The sequence below is a fragment of the Gouania willdenowi genome, chromosome 1 (genome assembly GCF_900634775.1).
Source record: "Gouania willdenowi chromosome 1, fGouWil2.1, whole genome shotgun sequence".
Classification (NCBI taxonomy): domain Eukaryota; kingdom Metazoa; phylum Chordata; class Actinopteri; order Blenniiformes; family Gobiesocidae; genus Gouania; species Gouania willdenowi.
Genome location: NC_041044.1, coordinates 8817613 through 8836767, shown reverse-complemented (window position 1 = coordinate 8836767; position 19155 = coordinate 8817613). Strand labels below are relative to the sequence as shown.

The following is a 19155-nucleotide window of genomic DNA, read 5'->3' as shown; positions in this document are numbered from 1 at the left end:
ACATATTTGTGACCCCCGCTGTTGCCCATCCCTGCATTACAGTAACATCACAGGAGTCTCTTGCTGCTGTAATCATGCTGTAATGTTGTGTTCAGCATTTTCAAACCGACCAATCACTGTGAGGGCCATGCAAATTAGCACCACATTGTTCCGCCTATTGTTGTAAAGTCACCAATGGTTGGAGTCGTGGGCGGAGCCAGTGACTAGACAGCGGAGGATTCAAACGGAATATGGCTGCGGGGAGAGATGTCCCAGAAAACACACAAAAGTCAAGGTAACATCAAAAATAATGCCCTTCGCTATCGATTCTCTTTTAAATAATACTGTAGTTGGGTAGTAGTGTTCCTTGCAGTAGAATTGTGAAATTCAGATACGAATGATAGGCACAAGGAATGTAATTGTAGTTGCTAGGCTATCACCGTAGCTAGGCCTCGAGCTAGTCGTTTAAAAAGAGCTACTGCTGCTTAGCCTTAGCAACAAATGAAAGTCCCTGTTTGTTTAAGATAGTTGTATTCATTCAACGGAGCCAATGCTAAGTAAGTTACCACAAAAGTATGAAAAACATTTGTGGTATTTTTTGTTTTCAATGCACTTTGTTATAAGATAGTTTGTTTATTATCACAGTTCGTTTGCAAACAGTGTATTAAATTACTGCAGGTTATTCTGCCAACACAAGACAAGCATTACAATTTGCTGCTGTATTTAGTGGTATTAAAGAACGTGAATTCAACAACAGTTAAAAGTGCTGTTCAGTGCTGGACTATTGATCCATGCAGGTAAATTCAGAGTATGGCTTTTTTTTTAAATTTTTTTTTTAACCACAAACAAATGGATTCTAAAAATGAACCAACACAGATTTTGCTGTCCTGAGCTCTAAACCCTTGTGTGTTCACTCCTGAACATGCTGACCAGCTGCTTTTTCTTAAGAAAAACATGCACAGTTAACATGGGCAGTGGACATGTATCTGTCCAGTGACTTTGTTTTGAAGAAAGGTTTACAAGAAAGGGGAAAAAAGGCTTTTATTACATCAATCTGAAATCTGTTTAAACAAAATGCACTTTAATTTCTGAAGAATGTAAATATTGATTTTATTGGATTTAAGATTTATTTTATTATATTCAAAACCTTTTCAGCTTTTTTAATTTTCACTAACATGTGCAGGTAGGTCTTTTGCCTAAAAGGACATTTTTGCTTGTTCACTGCAATGTTACATGGAAAATGTGTCGCTGTTAAAGGAACCGATATTTTGTTTACTAGAATATTGCACTCTAATGGTGTCACTCACTGGTCAGAAAGACACTATTTTTTGTTTACAAAAAGCACTATTGGAGGTAGTTATTTGTTTACATTGGTATGTTGACACTTATTTACAGAAATAATGGACTAAAATAGTGTCACTGTTCGTAGGACACTTTTTCATTTTTTTTGTCTTTCAGAGATATAAAATACAGTGTATTTTTTCACTTAATCTTTTTTTGTCATGTCATAGATTATTGTAGGTTGATTTCTGACCAATATATCGATTATCGCAGTATCGTCATATCGTGAGATAATCGTTATCGTGAGCTTTGTATCGGATATTGTATCATGAGGTACCTAGAGGTTCCCACCCCAAGTTTATCTAAGTGCTAATCAATGTAAGAGAGATATCAACAATAAGAACAACAACAACAAAAGGCCAGTAAACTATTGCAGTAAGTATTTATTTATTTACTTTTTACATTGAAGCTGTGGAACTGTAGTATTTTTTTGTTTTTTTTAAACAATATCTCCAGTGTTTTAAGGTTTATTTCTGAAATATGTAAATCATATTATTTGCTGCTTTTCGGTTGCCGCAGAGGCTTAATGTTTAATTCATTTATAAGAGCTCAATTCAACTTGTGAATGAGATGTTCTAAATGTAGTCAATATATTGACAGATAAAATTATATTTTACTAGATTTAAACAATTGGGTCAAAAATAAAAATGGAAAAGAGAGTCATTTTTATACTATGTATATTATAAAAAAAATTTCAATGCACTTAAATGACTGCAGACAACAGATATATTGTCAAAAGTGCCACTTTATTGCTGTGATTGTCCTCAAAAGTTAAAATGCATAGAACAATCCCAAAATAAAAAGTAAATGATGCTCTGTCATTCAACAATTTCAAGCTTTAACTCAGGTTTAAGCAAAAGTGCAACAGCAACTTCACAATAGCTTAAATTTTCTGATTAAGAAATCAGATAACTATATATTTTATAACATTACAATTAAAGAAAAAGTGAACTCTTCCCTTAGCATCTCAGCATAGTGTGAATAGAAAATGAAACATGTCCGTGGCACACATATAGCCTACTCAAAGGATGAACAAATGTAAACAAAGAGGGGGCTGGCTCACATCGCGCTACAGTAACCCACAAGGACCGAACGCAAATAAGTCCGAAAAAACTGTGGTGGGGGAAAAAATAACAAAAAAAACTCGAATTTGCAAAATAAAAATAGTTTTTATCTACAAATTCGATACATCGATTAAATATTTTTTTTTGCCCAGACCAACTATAAATTAAAAGTTATGGGCCAGTGAAAACAGTAAAAAAAAAAAAAAGTATTCTTTTGGATTTCAATAGACTGTCAACCGTGAACCAATGCATACGGTATGTGACTACTTTGTGATATAAACTGTCTATGTACATAGCTCAAAGCTGATCAAATTACAGGGAGCTGAGGAATTTGCCAGTTGTTTACTAAAGGCCCGAACATGTTCAAGCCTGAAACCCAGACAAAGTTTTTTCCAAATATGGACTGACATCCAGATAGGATGTATAGCAAAACTTTTTGTATATTCTTAGAGAGTAGGTGGAGCTGTATTACTATTCCATATTTCAGTTATCTATGTGGTAATGTTCCTGAAATATTGGAAGCTGAAAATGGAAGACAAATAAGGACACACGAAAATCAACATATCCCCCCTCACTAAATTGGTCATATCTAAAGAAATTTATAATTCAATCAAACTAAAAATGTACAGTGTGCCTATTAAATAATCACAGAACAATTGGTTAAAATTGGGCCGTTTGTTGAAATGACATGGAATGACCCAATTTCCTCTTCTGATATTTTCTCTAACAAACAGGCAGCCTGCCTTAATCTCTTTTTACCCAAATTTTCCAATCAAGAACTATTCTAGCTATCGCTTTTTAGGGAACTTATTTCTGGACATACAGTATTCTGTGCCTCTGTACCAGGTCCCCCCAGGGAAGGCTTAATGAACCTAAAAATGGCTGAAAACGTTCTGCATGGTAATATGTGTTGATGCCTTATTATACTGAGTCGTACAATCAGCTAAAATGAGAGTGTTATGGTATTGTTTCTACAGAGATACAGTGAACGATATGGGAACCAGTCATGAGGAATCTGCTAGTAGGTCTTGCACAGGCCGACCACCGATCATTTTAAACCCGGACTTCTTCGTGGAGAAACTCCGCCATGAGCACTCGGATGTTTTCCTTGAGCTGGTGCTTAGTAACATTACCCGGTTGATCGATCTCCCTGGGACTGAGTTTTCTCAGCTTCTGGGAGAGGAAAGCCCAAAGACTCCAACGGGTGGAAATGGAGGTTTCTTCCGCTCTTTTAACTTCCTCAAACGCAAAGGTCAGAATCTAAAATTAAATGTTTGACTTGTGTTACTTGTAATCACTGCATCAAACTGTTATCTGGAATTCTGGCTACATTAAAAGGAAAGTTTCTATTAGTAGATAAATGTTGGTTGATTTTTTTTTCCCTCATATTCATGGAAAAACCCACAGATAAAGGTGTTGTGTTTGGAACTCCACTGACTGAAGGCTGCATTGCACAGATCTACCATTTGATTGAGTACCTCAGCAAAAGTGAGTCATCCATTCTTTGGTTATTTTTTTTTATTTAATTTCTCTGCAGTTTAGAATTCTGTTGATTGAAAAGTAACAAAATTGATAGACTTTATGATTAGATTTCTAGTATTTTCAGGTTAGATGTCTGAAGATTTTTTTTGCTGATCCCATCCTTTCTGATCCGTTCAGACCTGCATGTGGAGGGGTTGTTCCGGGTGCCTGGGAATACCATCCGGCAACACGCCCTAAAGGAGCTCCTCAACAGCGGCACTGATGTTGACCTGGAGACCGGTGGCTTTCACCCCAATGACGTGGCCACCCTACTGAAGACGTTTCTGGGAGAGCTGCCGGAGCCCCTGCTCACTCACAAACACTTCCACGCACACCTTAAAATAGCCGGTGAGAATTAACACACATTTTAATTGACTCACTTGGAGCACGTACAGGACACAAGGAATGTAACCTCCTTTGCTCCTCAGATGCAAAAGGAGGAGGGCAAAAACTCATTAGCTCAAAAATCATGGAGCTATGAGCTGAACGGATGATCTTAGGCACATACGCCATATTCGGGTGTAATGTGACCTTGGAACTATCTGAAGTGAACTGGGTACAAGAAGGATGCACTGATAAAACATGAAGGTCGCCCACTCACTTAACGGAGGTCAAAGCGATAAGTAGTGCAGTATTATATGAAGCTAATCTCATATCTGCTGACTCCATAGGCTCAAAAGGGGGGCCACAGAGAGCATCCAGCACTACAGTTAAATCCTATGAGGGGATGATGGATTTCACCACAGGCCCCAGCCGGCAAATTCCCATTAAAAAAATGTATGGCCAGCGGATGCGCACCTGACGTCACTCCATTGAAACCAACATGGAAGGCAGATATAGCTGCCAAATAAACTTTAATAGTGGAAAAGGACAGACCTTTATCCAGAAAGAAAAGTCAAAACCTCCACAATTGAACACTGAAATGGGAGTATATCTCGGTCCTGACCCTATTGCTCGAATGCTCGCCATTTATTAACATATAAACCATAAGTGGATGATGCCCTAGCATTCTGGATTGTTGCCACCACACTTGGGGGCAGACCCTGAACCATTAAATTTGACCTTTCAACGGGTAGGCATGTAGCAGCCACAATTCTGGACGTAGATGAACCAATTCTCCACCTGCCCGCGAAAGGAGGTCCCTGCGTGGAGGTAGCTGCCATGGCTCCTCTACCAGCACATTGATTATCTCGGCATACCATGATTTCGCAGGCCACCGAGGGGCCACCAGAATCAGGGACAGACCCTGACGACACACTCTCTCCAACACAGGCAGTATCATTTCCACTCGGGAAAATGCTTACAGAAGCGTGTTGGGCCATGGGTGCGCTAGTGCATCCATCTCCAGAGGTGCATTGTGGTCTGTTATGGAAAAGAACAGGGGGCTCAAAAGGAGAGAAGGTCTGCCCCCAGGTTCAGGCGTCCTGGAACTTGAGTGGTTCTCAGAGACATAAAATGAACACTGCCCCAAATCAACAGAGAGTGAGTCAGTTTTAGCACGGGAAGTGATCGTGTCCCCCCCCTGCCTGTTTATGTAAGAGACCACTGTAGTGTTGTCCGTCCTGATCAGAACATGTTAGCTCTGTTACCACGGAGCGAAAATACTTCAGGGCCAAGAAACCTGCGAGCAGCTCCAGATAATTTATGTGCGTTGCACAGAGCCCCCCATCCCATCAGGGCGGCATCTGTGGTCACCACTTTGCAAAAGCACACCCTCCCTACCGGGGAGCCCAGGCTAGTAACCCAGGTTTCCTCCAACGGTGGAGAGCCATCATACAAGACGGAATTATTATCAACATCCGCTGGAGGTGACGCTGTGGACACGGCCGGTGTGAGCGAGACCAGCGCTGAAAAGCGCGCGTCTTTAACAGCCCGAGCGGCACTACAGCAATCATGGACGCCTTCATGCCCAAAAGCTACAGGGCCAATTGAAAATGAGTGAGGCAGCGGTGGAACGCGGCCACCCTGCCCTCCGACAGATGTGCTCAGCCGGTTAAAGAGCATATTTCCAGACTGGGGAAAGAAAACTGCTGACTTGGGGTCAGCGAGCTCTTTTTCACGTTCACTGAAAAGCCCAGAGCTTGGATATGGGACAGAACAAGAGATGGATTCACTGCTGACTGCTCTCTCGAACCCGCTATCAGAGCCCAGTCGTCCAGATAGGCTAAGACACGCATGCCTTTCTCCCATATAGGAGCTAACGCCGCCTCGACACATTTGGTAAAGGTGTGAGGAGCGAGCGACAAACCGAACGGAAGCACAAGGTATTCGTAGGCTACACCTTCGAATGCTAACTTTAGAAACTGCCTGTGGTCCGGGTGTATTGCCACATGAAAATAAGCGTCCGTGAGATTGATAGTTGTAAACCAATCCCCCGGATTGATAGCGCTCAGTAGCTGTCTTGAGTGTTAGCATCTTGAACCTGTGCTTAGAGGTTTTTTTCAGTAGGCCACGCAGGGGCGTGATACCCCATACTGTGTTGTACCGAGTGAATCGACTGAAAGGGAACTTTGCACCGCCCTGTGATGATGCAACATCATACGCTTGACATAAAAACTTAATGCTTTACCTGCAAAGTTTAGCAACAGTTTAACAACCCGATACTTATTGATTTCAAGAGGCTCGTGCACAGAACTGACCCTGCAGTTTGTCAAGTGTACATTCTTGTTTTGCCAAGACTGACAGACTTCCACTTGTACTAAGTGTTTCAATTCAATCGGATGCAAAAACGGATGCAAATTTCATTGCATGCATGTGAGTGAGACGGAGCACAGAGGGGAGGGGGGTAGAGGCGGAGCCATCGGGGAGGCTACATTCAAAATCATGTGAGCTTTTGAAAATCGCCTACCCTACCTTTAAATCTTCCTGGATTCGAGGCCCCGCCCACTGAGGTCAAATAAACACTGGCAAGAAAAGACAGGAAATCCTCACATCTGAGGTAGAGCAAAACAAAGATGTGCTTTTTTACAGTGGGAAAACTGGACATAAAGATATAGATTTGCAGCATTTTTGTGTTTGCCCCTGTCAGCCATCGTATAAAGGAGCTCATAAAAACGCTCTGTGAAGGATCAGCTACCAAGAAGGTGACGTCTGCCCCCCTGTGCGCACTACGAACAAGCCCCAGCAGAGATCCTGGAGAGACGCACGGAAATTTGAGGTTTATATTTGCTTCAGTTGTCCGCACACTTTAAGGAATAAATAACACATTAGAAAGAAATTAACAAAACCCTTAAAAAAAGGCCCTTAAAATGACTAAATGTTGTTCCTTGCCTGTGTTTATTATGCCTTTTACATTACTGGTTAAATAATGCAGTGCATTTGAAGAAGTCTAAGGTATCCTTAACATTTTGAAGGCATGGATAATGTCACAGCAGTGTTCCCCTGCTTCAGTACAAAGCAGAAGCAGAGCTGCGCTCCCATGTGTATGTACGCACCGTTGAACTCTACACTGTTGCTCGGACAGTAGCAGAGTTTACCAGCGGGGCTATACGGTATTCCGTGGTAGGAAAACCAAAAAATTGGTAACAGCCATAGCGTGGGTTTTTTGGAAATTCAATATATTTTGTTTAATTGATTTTAATAATTCTGTTTGATCTGTTCTAAATATGTGTCTGTCTTTTTATGCCTAAATGGTGACTGATGTTTGTTTAATAATTATTTTCAGACTCGCTCACATTATATCTGCTGTGCTGCACAACAAATCCACACACTCACATTTGTGAACATGAGGTCAGACCTGACGTGAAATCTGATCGTAGCGTATACTCACGTCAAAAATGATAAATACCAAAGCTTGAATATGGTCGATTGCACGTTGTACGCTCAGATCTGAACGTACTAATGTTTGATAAATGAAGGCTATTGTGCTTTTACAGATGGATTTTTAATGCTCGTCATATTTATACATCCAAGTTATTCTTTGGAGACTTCAGTGTTTTTGTTGGAGAGTGACAGGTCAAGTGTTGAAGATTGGGGAGAGGACTGAATTATTATTTTGATGCTCCCAGTTGAGTTGACATATAAATCTTGTTCTCTCTCAGACATCACACTATTTGATGAACAAGGCAACAAGACGGCAGTTCCCAACAAAGAGCGACAGATTGAAGCGCTGCAGCTCCTCTTCCTGCTCTTACCCCAGTCCAACCGCTCCCTGCTGAAGCTACTACTCAACCTGCTCTACCACACAGCCAAGCAGCAAGACAAGAACAAGATGTCTGCTTCCAACCTGGCAATCATGTTTGCCCCACATGTTCTCTGGCCCAGACATGTAAGAAAATTCAAGACCACACTGATTCCAGAAACATTTCCGTTGCACATTTGGTGTAATGTATTATGTCTAAGATAACTTAGATATTGATGTTGTGCAGACTATGGCAACCTACTGCATGTTCAGTTTAGTTTATTAAAGATTGATCTGACTGAAATATGAAATGAATTTAAAGGTAACCTTGCCTAGACGTGTCTTAACAACAGGTCGGCTAAAAATAATCTTTACTGTAACTTGGTAAGAAAATACTTTCTTTTGTCCTAGATGACAGCTGGGGACCTGAAAGACAACCTGAAGAAGCTCAACAACAGTATGGCATTCCTTATCAAACACTCACAGAAACTGTTCAGGGTGAGGATTGAACACACACATTCCACACAAATCAATATTTCTGCCTCTCCTCTCTGAGGTACTCAAAAACAAAACTATGGAAAGGGCGATGTCTAAGAATAAGGCGCGTTGGCAATTGTTTGACAATTTTGTCACATTACAACCACAAATGTAAATCTATTTTGTTGGGATTTTATCAAGGCCAAAGAACAGCAGACAGGGAAGAAGTAGCACCGTGCATTGCATCATCCCAAACTAGAAATTGGTCACATTATCAACATTCATATCAGCATTTAGAAAAATGACTAATCTCAGTATTAACACAAGGACAAAGGGTTTTTTGTCTTTTGGCGTAATATGGGAATTGTGTGTATTTTTGTTATTGCTTTGTATATTATGTCTAATTTTGTGCTTGTTGATTTTGTGTGTTTTTGGGGTAAAATTGATTATTTGAATTATGTGGTGTATTTCTGTTGTCATTTGGTGTATTTTCATGCCATTTTGTGTGTTTCTGGGGCCACACGGGGTACCAGTAGCCCACATCTGGTTTACACCAAAGCATATTCATGTATTGTATGGCCCAGTCAAAGTCCAAAACATAATCCATCTGAAAATCTATGACAAAACTTGTAAATTGCTATTCATAGCCACTGTCCATCTAGATATTCTACAGTACCTTGGTCTATCTCATTAAATCCCAATAAAATGCCATTTATGAATTAAATGTGACAAAATAGGTAAAGTATGTATTTATATTCAACTGCACATTTGATAATATATGTATGTATGCCCAAAACGTCAAGACATTTATTATAGCCCCAACATCCCTGAGTGGGTACAAAAACAAGGGATTAATAGTCAGCCTTTGTGACGACTAGAAGAATGAGCATTAAAATCAGGAGCTAGGATATAAACTATGTACTACTTCATTCTCCTCCTGTTGTCAGTGGAATTGGTCCTAAATCATGTTACGTTGAGCAGGTATGAGTTTATCTCTGTGTACTGTGCATTAAATGCAACCATTTAAAAAAAAAAAAAAAAATCTTTGTCTTTGAATGCGTGATGTGTTTGTGTGTAGGCTCCTGTGTACTTGAGGGAATACGCCAAAATCCACTTCACTGGAACCAAAGCTCTGCAGACCAAGGTATGGAATGAGAGAGTCAAGTTAGATGTTCATGTTACAGTCAGTCACATAAAAACATTTAGCTTTTTAAATACTTTATTTTACACCAGTGATCACAATGAAATCATTTGTTTATCAATAATAGAGTAAAACAGCTCATTTTTGATTGGTGTGGGAGAAATAATCGATGCATCATCAATCATTCAGACATAATTATCGATTCATACATTTCCTATAATCGTTTCTTGAAATGGTAAGTTAAATATTATTTTTTACCCTGTTTTTTAAATATCTTAAGCACTATAGTACTTGAGCTGCTTATTTAGTTTATATTTCATAAACTGTATATAATTTAACATTTAGGACAGCTCTTTTTGTTTGTTGTATATGCTGCTACTTTGTCACTTCACCATGCATTTCTAACTGAACATTTTACAGTTTCCTTCTGCTGGTCTAATAAAAAAGTAAATGTTTCTGCTGTCTGAATACAATTGCTATGTTTTTTAAAAAAATGGCAAATCAATGGTCACGGTGAGAAAGTAAGAAATGCTGCGAAAAAGTACATTAAGATAATAGTCCCTATTATGGTAATCAAATCATGAGGTGCCTAAAGATTACCGTCCCTAATTTTTGATTGTCAAATATCAGATCATATATGAAGACACGTTGAATATTTTAGAAGGATGCACTGAAATGAAAATTCTTGGCCGAAACCGAAAATGAGAAAATCAAGGCCGAAAACTGAAATACCGCAATAAATTGTTAGTCCCATTGCATTTATGGCTCTGAATGTGTACTAACCTCACTAAAATTAAAACATTGCAATTGTATAAATTAATATTAATGCTTCAAAGAATAAATAAATGAAAAATATGAAAATATTTATTTAGCACTGACATTCCAACAATATAAAGTAAAAAAAAAAAAAAAAGTTTAACTTGGCCCTACTACATTAAATTATAATGTACAGGTCAATAACGGCCTGAGAAATATTTCAATGTTCTTTCATTAAAACAAAAAGTGCTCTGTATTTATTATCCAAGCATGTATTATGATTGCAGCATGGATCATTTGTTGTGTGCACTGGTTTATTTCCATCCAAGTAATGATCTTTATAATGCAGACCAAATACACTTGTGAAGTGCAGAGGATCTCAGTGAAATGTGCGCTAACAGATTCTGAAACTGGATTAATGCTGCTGATGTGCAGTCATGCGTCACTGGTCCGCGGACAAACTGACCGTGGTGTTTGCTCGCATCATCACAACATCCTGTTTTGGTTTCTTTGTTTCGGTGAGAAAAGTGTTTTGATGGCCGGAATGTCGGTGCATCACTAATATTTTATACACAAAAATGAAGGAATCAAATCATTGCCTAGTGTTCTGAAGCTAGCCGAGCATGTTGGATTTGATTTAATTTTATTTCGAACATGAACACAACAGCAGTGTATCTCACAATGGAATAAAAAATAATATACTAATGATAATAATGAATGATAGTAATTAAAAAAAAATAAAATAAATCAAACAAGGCAAAAAGAGGACAAATGGTACAAAAATCCTGCTTGTGAAGCCTATACATGTTTGAAAAGCAGTAGGAGGAAGTATATACTATATCCAACCCCTTGTAATATCTAGTACTTCTTATAATATACACATATTTACACTATAAATATATATACACACACACACACAATTAATTGATATATATTTATCTATATAATTATACAATTCATGTGATCCACTATACATTCATCTGTCCACACATACACAAGTACATACATACCTATTTACAATTAATATGAAGAGACATCCTACTTTGGTTGCTTCAGATCAATGATGACTTCATACTGGCAGACTGGTGAAAAACACTATCATGTCCTCCTCAGTCTGGTGTGTGCTGTGATTTACAGGATGATCTGGATCTGCTGAGCAGCAGCAGCAGCTCTCCTCCTCAGAGAACAGTGTTGCCTCTAAAGAGGACAGCAGCTCTGGCTCCCAGTTGTCAGGACCAGTGTGGGTCACCAGCTGCTCAGTATACAGAGGACGCGCTGAAGGAGCTCTTCAGACACGTCCACAGCAACATGCCAGACTCTGCCAAGAAGAAGAAACTCGTCCGACAGGTTTACCCTGATTCTCCTAAAGTCCATCTAGAACTCGCCTGAGCATTGCAGGCTTTTTTACTAATTGATGATTTTGTGTCCTGTGTGTAGTTGGTAAAACAAACCAACTCAGGGACACCACCCACCGAGCAGAACCGTGTCCCACCTGCGGCCAACAAGAAGCACCCACGATCTCGCTCCTTTGGAGGCCTCATTAAGGTATTACATGTCATAGAAAGTAATCACTGCCACCTTCCGATTCTACCTTAAAACTCAGATTGATTCACATTTGACATTCCGCGCTGCTCCTTTGGTGTCAGCGCAAAGCTCGAGGTGAGCAGCTAACGGCGGAGAGACGAGTCCGGCACATTTCCCCTGATGTCATCACCAGGACAGAAAGGAAAGTTGGGAAAGAGAATATTGTTCAGCAGTCGGTGAGGCTCTTCATTCTAATATTTGCTCTCATTCACACTTTATTTTTTGCTTCCACATTATGCAGTGCTATCTCTAAAAGTAATGCTTGTAAATGTACGGTTTCCCTCTCGATTATGCCTACTTTTAAAATAGTAAATTGGTAAACTGCCTAAGTACAGCATGCAGCTTTTAAATGAGGATTTACTTTTTTAGTGTAACCGTTTAAATTATCCTGATCCTCTGTGAAAAGAGGATACTAAGGATGCAACAATACAGTCAGCCCACGGTTCAATACGTACAGTACCTCGGTTTGTTGGTCACGGTTCGGTTCTTATGGCTCGGTCCTTTAAAGTGTTTTCACTGTTAAGTGTTTTAAGTACATTTCGAAGAACAGTAAGGGATTGTTTTAAACCATTTTTTTTTTAACTTTGAAGCAAAACTAAATTCCTACATTCCTGTATATGGTGTATTGTATGATATAAATTAAACAAAACTTAATAAAATAAAGGAGAAGTGCTTTACCCTGGCAGCTCATGGACAAAATAGGGAAATATTCATTCAAAAATAAAATAAACAAAAATTCACTACTTTCATTAAATAAACCTGTAATAAACTTAAACTGGCCATTTATTTAGTAACATGGATACAATGTATTTAAAAGATGATGAAGCACACATCTCCAACCACTGTAAACAGCTGTAAATCCCTGGTGATGAACACCTACTGCCTTTGTTATTTTTTTTGTTTTTCTCTGAACATGTGAAGTACGTCTGAACGAAGGCACTGGGAGGGGCTATTGCTTTTGAGATGATGGTGGTACCTGTTGGTCACCCTGCTTCAGACAATTATATCACTAGATGATGGTTCCACACATGTGATGTCATGTTGGAAGTGTTTCATTTAAATAGGTCATACGAGTAAAACAATGTTTACAGACAATTTTCTCTTCCTTATCATTAGACTCGACTATGAAAGATAAATGTTCCCACACCGCTGACTTTAAAGACTGCGCTGCTTCCTCAGACTGTAGCTGCTCCTCACTGCTAACCGTGCTAACCATGCTAAAAGTAAACAACGTTGTCAGCGTCGCCAAACCTTAGCGCGTTGTGATTGGTTTATTAACTCACGTGGTGGGGTTTCTCAATCCCTGCACGAGACATGCAATGGGCGGAGCCTATACGCCAAACCGTAAAAAATGCTGTTTACAAGTCAGTCTTCCCCAGGGCAGCTGTGGCTACAATAGTAGCTTACCACCACTAAGTGTGGAGTGAAAGAATAATGCCTTAATTATGTAAAGTGCTTTGAGTGTCTATGATAAAGCACAATTTAAAATACAATGCATTATTATTAGTATTAGGGGTGTCCCGATCTGATATCGATATCGGTCCGTTATTAGCCTAAAAACGAATATCGGATATCGGATTCAAATTTCCGGATTCTCCGATTATTTTAAAATATTTTTTTTTCCCAATTCAGTTTTCATTTATTTTATTCAATTATAGAATACTGTAGATATTATGTTGATGGTTAAAATTTATTTAACCAATTGGTTATTGATAAATGGGTCCGTTTTTCTCATACCTACTGTTGCTGACTATTGTTCTCTGTTTGAGTAACATCACTTGATCAAGTCTTTTCTAACGTTCCACACTACAAAATAAGTAATTATTATTTTTATTTAAAAAAAAAAAATATGTATGATTCATGCTGATATCAGATCAATATCAGTATCGGCAGATACGCAAGGCTGCAATATCGGTATCATATCGGAAATGAAAAAGTTGTATCGGGACATCTCTAATAAGTATTTAACTGTGGATGCCTTATCGAGTGGCTCAATATATTATTGAGAAGAATTGTTGGATGCCTATTCAATACATTTAAAAAAAAAAACTGAACTACTCAAATGGTCTCATCTAGACTGTCGATTAAAAACAAGAAATCATGGAAAAGATCATAAGTAATACATTTTTTGAGGAAGTGGTGCATTTAAACCACAGTGTTATGTTAGTGTGGCTGCTGGTTAGTTAAACAATATCACACAAGAGGGAGTGCTGTTGTGCTGTGGGTCGTAGATAATCACACCAGTGCTGATATTCTTTGGAGTCAGCTTAGATTTCTTTGTATTCATGCCTTTATTGTCACAGCTTTGCTCTGGCAGTCTTACTTTTCTTTCTGTTGTGTTTTTGTGTTCAGATCAACAGCAAAATAAATGATGCTTTGATGGGAAAGATGGGGCTGGTGGTGAAAAATCCTGACTTTGTTTTTCACAACGACAAACGTCTCAAGGTTTCTCAGGTATGAAGAATTTGAAGGTATGAAGGTTTTTTCCACCTCTGCTACATCAGTTTAGTCTTAAAGTCTGTATTTAAAATCACTTTCCATCCTTTGACAAATGCAGGTTTAGACATCTTGGCTTCAAAAATTAAAATACATATCAGAACCACAGAGCCTTGGTTTGGGGTTTTGACCTGCTGATGTCACTATGTTGATAATTCTTTGTCTCTTGTGTCTGCAGGACTTTCCCTGAGCTCCCAGGATATTTTTCTTCTTCTGCTTCTGTAACTCCACCCACCTCCTCTTAGACTCAGTGTTACAATATTATTGTTTATGCTGAAAATTATGTGCTTTTATCATAGACATTACATTTAAACTGTAACGGCCTCAGCCAGCAGAACCAAACAGCAGTAGGATGATCTCTGACAGCATGAAGTCATACGTTTTAATGTAAAGACGTATGACATAGAGAGAGAAACACATGGAAAGGAACATTGTTGATATAGTTCTCTCTCTTCCTGGACTTAATAAATATGAGCGGGTCCAGAGTGTTCCTCAACAGACTAGACACAGTCACACAGTGGCTGTGTTGTCAGAGAAAAGCATGTCTGCGTTCATTTGGTTCTGTTGGCTCTAAATACACAATAGTTACTGCACCATGTCAGACCACTAACATGTTTACAGCCATAGAGTGTAGACTGTATATTCATGTTGTACATTATGTTCCTGTGTGTGTGTTTACATTTTTATACTTTTCTTATTGGGAGCTGTGATGTTACATTTGTCACTTTGTTTGGTACGTTGCCACGTCAAAGCTTTTAGGTCACGCAGAGATGCACAGGGAGAATTTCTGTGAAATAATATAGCAATCATTATTTGCTCTTTCCTGCTGATTAATCCTTTGACTTTTTATTTATATGACCATTTAAAAAATGTTACATTTTTAGAATGCTTTTTTTTTTTTAATTAGTTTTAAACATGTCTCATTATTATTGTTTTTTTTTTATGTCTGAAAGATTGAGTTCTTCTTAAAGATGCAGTTTAGAGATTTGTTTGTGGTTCAAAGGAACACTAAAGAGGGTAAATGGCATGTGTTTGTGGTTGAGGCGAGCAATAATATTTCTGTCAGGGTTTTTTTTTTTTACATCTGGTTTAGTCCACCACAGAGGGCTAGAGTCAATCCCAGTCTAATTGGGGTGCAGGACAGTGAACATCCCAGTGATCCATTTATTTATGGAAACGATTGGGATTTAAATTGGATTTAAGGAAGTGAGACCGATGTTTTGGGGGTCATTTTTTTACATTGAGACACTGAAATTATAATTAAATTGGTGGGAAATAAAAGTGAGTGTAATGAGAGTAAAAACTCATTTTGGATGTCATGGAAAAGCCACCGTTCATTCCAAATGATTTTATAACGGCACTGTTCCACCATTTAAATTGATCAGTTAAGGAAGAAACACAGCATTGTGAGATGGTTTGCGGGTAAAGAAACATTAAGCAGGCTTTTAATGAGCAGGAAGCATTCAACAGAGAGATTTATTTGTACCTATAAGTTAGAATTATTCAAGTCATTTTAGTTCATAAGTCAGATAAAATCCTGTTAACTTTGAGTGAACAAGCCTAAAACATTTTTTTCTTTGTTTCTAAAGCAGGAAAATGCTTTTCAAATGTCCCAATTTAATGAGCTATTGTTATGGAAGCCGTATGATGATGTATTTTTCTATTTCCAAGTTTAATTCCACCAGTGTTCTTTAACTCCTTTTACCTAAACTTGTTTTAAAATTAAAAAGCTGCCTTATTCTCTCTCTTTTAAAAAGTTAATTCTGCTTGACTCGGCAGTTTTCTTGCAGGTTAGCGTTGTGACATCACTGATTTCACTGCTCGGTTTGTGGTTTAAAGAGTTGCTCAAGGATCAGATTTTCATCCCTCAGAGCTGTGATCACCTTTTCCTGATAGAAGAGATTAATCATTTATTGGCTCAATAATTACCAAGGTGTTTGTACTTTAAAATCTGGTCCCTGAGCCTCGTGTTTAGAAGAGTTGTGGAAGTTGAATTTAAAGGTTTTATGAAAGTAAGTGAAATGTTGAACTGGACTGAGTAACACTACATGACTGTCTTTTTTTTTTTTTTTTTTGTCTTTCATACAATGACTCATTGTTTTTTAGGATTTCTTTTCTTGACTATCATCTTGTTCATTTGAAATCCAAAGGGCATTATAACCTGTATGTGTTGCACGTCTATTATACTTAAATGTGAATGTTTTTATTGTTATCTTTTGTTGGTCACTGACGAGCACCTCTTTAATATTAGAATATCAGTCAAAAGCTAAAAGTAGTAAGAGTTCAGAAACACCCTTATTTGATCTTTTTGAGAATCTGTGACATTCCCAGCCACTTTCCCATGACAGATGTACAGTCTTCCTAATGTTGGGATCTTGGCTGTGGCTCCTTTAAACTGTGATAACCTGACTTTTTGTAATTTGGTGTAAAATAACTTAACCCTCTGTACAGTGAATTTTGGAAACACCGTCGCTCTTGAATTAAACCCCTTTGTTTTCCCACAAAAAGACTGTTTTTATCTACTTCAAAAGAATATCTGTGCAGTACCTGTTATTTCCACTTGGTGGTGGTGCTGATCGATGTTTTTCAGAGCGGTATTTTGTTCACAAAGTGGACCAACCAACACCCATAATGCTTGGCAGGTTGGATTTTCTCAGATATTCTTTGCTATTATAGTTTCTCTATGAATTATCATACCTTCTCAAGATTGTAAATATTAGTGTTTAAAGAATATATCAAAGGCAGCAACATTTTCTTAACTAGTTAATGGCCAGACCGTTTGTCATGTGATATGCTTTAGAATAGGGGTTCCCAAATTCTTTTCATTGAAGGGCCAAAAATAAATCGCGGTGGAGGGCCAAGGGCCAAAACTAAACATTCATGTTGCATGAAATTAAATATGCCAAACTCTTAAAGTAGCTTTGAAATTGAAAAACACTTTGTGTGTCATGGCATAAAATTATGAAACATGTCAATGTCTTCAGACATTTAGTGCAATACAAATTTAACAAAACAGGACACAACATACCGCCTATAAGATCAAAACACTACATTTCTCCTGCCTTGAAACTATCCTTTAAAATTCGATAAAAATAATGTAATTGAACATCATCTTTAGTTGTTTTTTTTTGTTTGTTTTTTTTTTTTTTAAATAAATCACTATACTGTATTACATTATTTTTTGTATTTTTAAAAATGTCAAAAAATGAATAAATCAACTTCAAATATGGGCACCGGGAAAAAACTAGTAGCTTGCAGGCCTTTGGCGGCTTTGCTTTAGGATAAAAAAAAAATGTCATGTAACTGGTGTGAATTAAACAAGGACAGGATATTGTCTATATATGTATTAAGAATTTTAACTTCACAATGTATACTGACATTACAAATATGAACATATCAACATAACCCCCCTCCACCCACCTATAGGCATTGAGGGCTACAGAACAGTACCGATATTCATGAGTTTAAGGAAAGCATATCACGTTAATTATTTTTCAATAAATCTAACTCCCAAGGTGACATCTTTTTTTTTTAAGACCAGCTACAATAGTTTTTAAAGGAGTGTTAATTTAAATTATATTTATATAGAGCCAAATACAACCGAGTCATCTCAAGGTGCTCATGACAAATGTGTTGTAATGAAAAGGGAAAAAAAAATACCCCAAAACATTTCAAGCAAGCATCAGCAATGCTTCAGGTGAAAATCTCCCTTTTAACGGCCAGGAAGAAACCTCCAGTAAAACCAGACTCAGGGGAGGGGCCTCATGTCAGGACTGGTTGGGTTTGGACAGGAAGAGAGCAGAACATGATGAAGGTAATATAAAGAACATATCACAGGCTGATTGAACCGTGAACCACTGATCAAGAACTGTCAGGATAAGAATGTGGAGTAAAGTGTAAACCTAGAACCAGTCCTAACTTTATGCTTTTGCTAACAGCAGGCGTTGCCTCCACTTTCAGAGCTGGTGCTCTGGAGGCAGACTGGTCCTCCCGCTTCCACCGAGCTATACGCTTGTGGATTGCTTGTACTATAAAGCCCTGTCATGTAGACCCGAGGTTCCCAAAGTGGGGCACGGAAATTGTCACGAGGGGTACATGAATAACTTATTCAGAATAATAAATACAAATTGGAAACTAGAATATAAATAGACCAGCAGTCAGGAGCCTCCATGCATTGCCACAAATTGCACATTAGCGGATGTAAAACCATCCATGGTTACAGATTTTTTTTTTTTTTTAATTATTATATATTGTTACTCAACAGGATAGGTTACATTGAGAGACACATTTTACTGTAGAGCTACATTGTATGTGACATTACATCAGTGGTTCCCAACTTTTTTGGGACGTGACTCCATTTTAATATTACAAATATTTGGCGTCTTCAGAGACTTTTCTCTTTCTTTCTAGAATTAGCTTTTGATAATGTTTGTTGTTGCCAGGAATAGTGCACAAAGTGACAAGATGCACCAGCTCAGATATTTTTATTCTGCATTTTATTTTAACTATATTTATATTTGAGAAAGTCAAAGTATAATATAGTTGTTTAAGATTGTTTTGTGTGTGTGAATTTGAAAAATAATAATACTTAAAACATTTTTAAAAATACATTTTTCTTCAGTATTTCGTTTATTTATTATAAATTATTAGACATTTCAGGGGACCCCATTTGAATT

The 19155-nt window shown here is 38.0% G+C and overlaps 1 protein-coding gene across 2 annotated transcripts; it reads left to right on the top strand.

The window, feature by feature from the left end:
- The first annotated feature begins 204 nt into the window (after window positions 1-204).
- On the top strand, window positions 205-16920 carry arhgap19 (Rho GTPase activating protein 19). 2 transcript variants are annotated; one of them, XM_028449027.1, is made up of 12 exons: window positions 205-274; window positions 3362-3636; window positions 3792-3872; window positions 4044-4253; window positions 7946-8172; window positions 8437-8523; window positions 9581-9646; window positions 11537-11746; window positions 11837-11944; window positions 12046-12159; window positions 14336-14437; window positions 14658-16920. In XM_028449027.1, the coding sequence occupies exons 1-12, from the start codon at window positions 231-233 to the stop codon at window positions 14667-14669; spliced, it is 1536 nt and encodes a 511-aa protein (XP_028304828.1). In that variant the 5' UTR covers window positions 205-230; the 3' UTR covers window positions 14670-16920. The 2 variants fall into 2 exon arrangements, with proteins under 2 accessions (XP_028304828.1, XP_028304838.1); XM_028449037.1 differs by having other exon boundaries at window positions 14336-14454.
- The last annotated feature ends 2235 nt before the right edge of the window (window positions 16921-19155 follow it).

Excerpts from the sequence above, each read along its gene's own strand:
- arhgap19 (XM_028449027.1), top strand. The coding sequence starts at position 231 with ATGGCTGCGGGGAGAGATGTCCCAGAAAACACACAAAAGTCAAG. Across the intron at positions 3,637-3,791 it reads TAACTTCCTCAAACGCAAAG|ATAAAGGTGTTGTGTTTGGA; the intron begins GTCAGAATCTAA and ends AAAAACCCACAG. Across the intron at positions 8,524-9,580 it reads ACTCACAGAAACTGTTCAGG|GCTCCTGTGTACTTGAGGGA; the intron begins GTGAGGATTGAA and ends GTTTGTGTGTAG.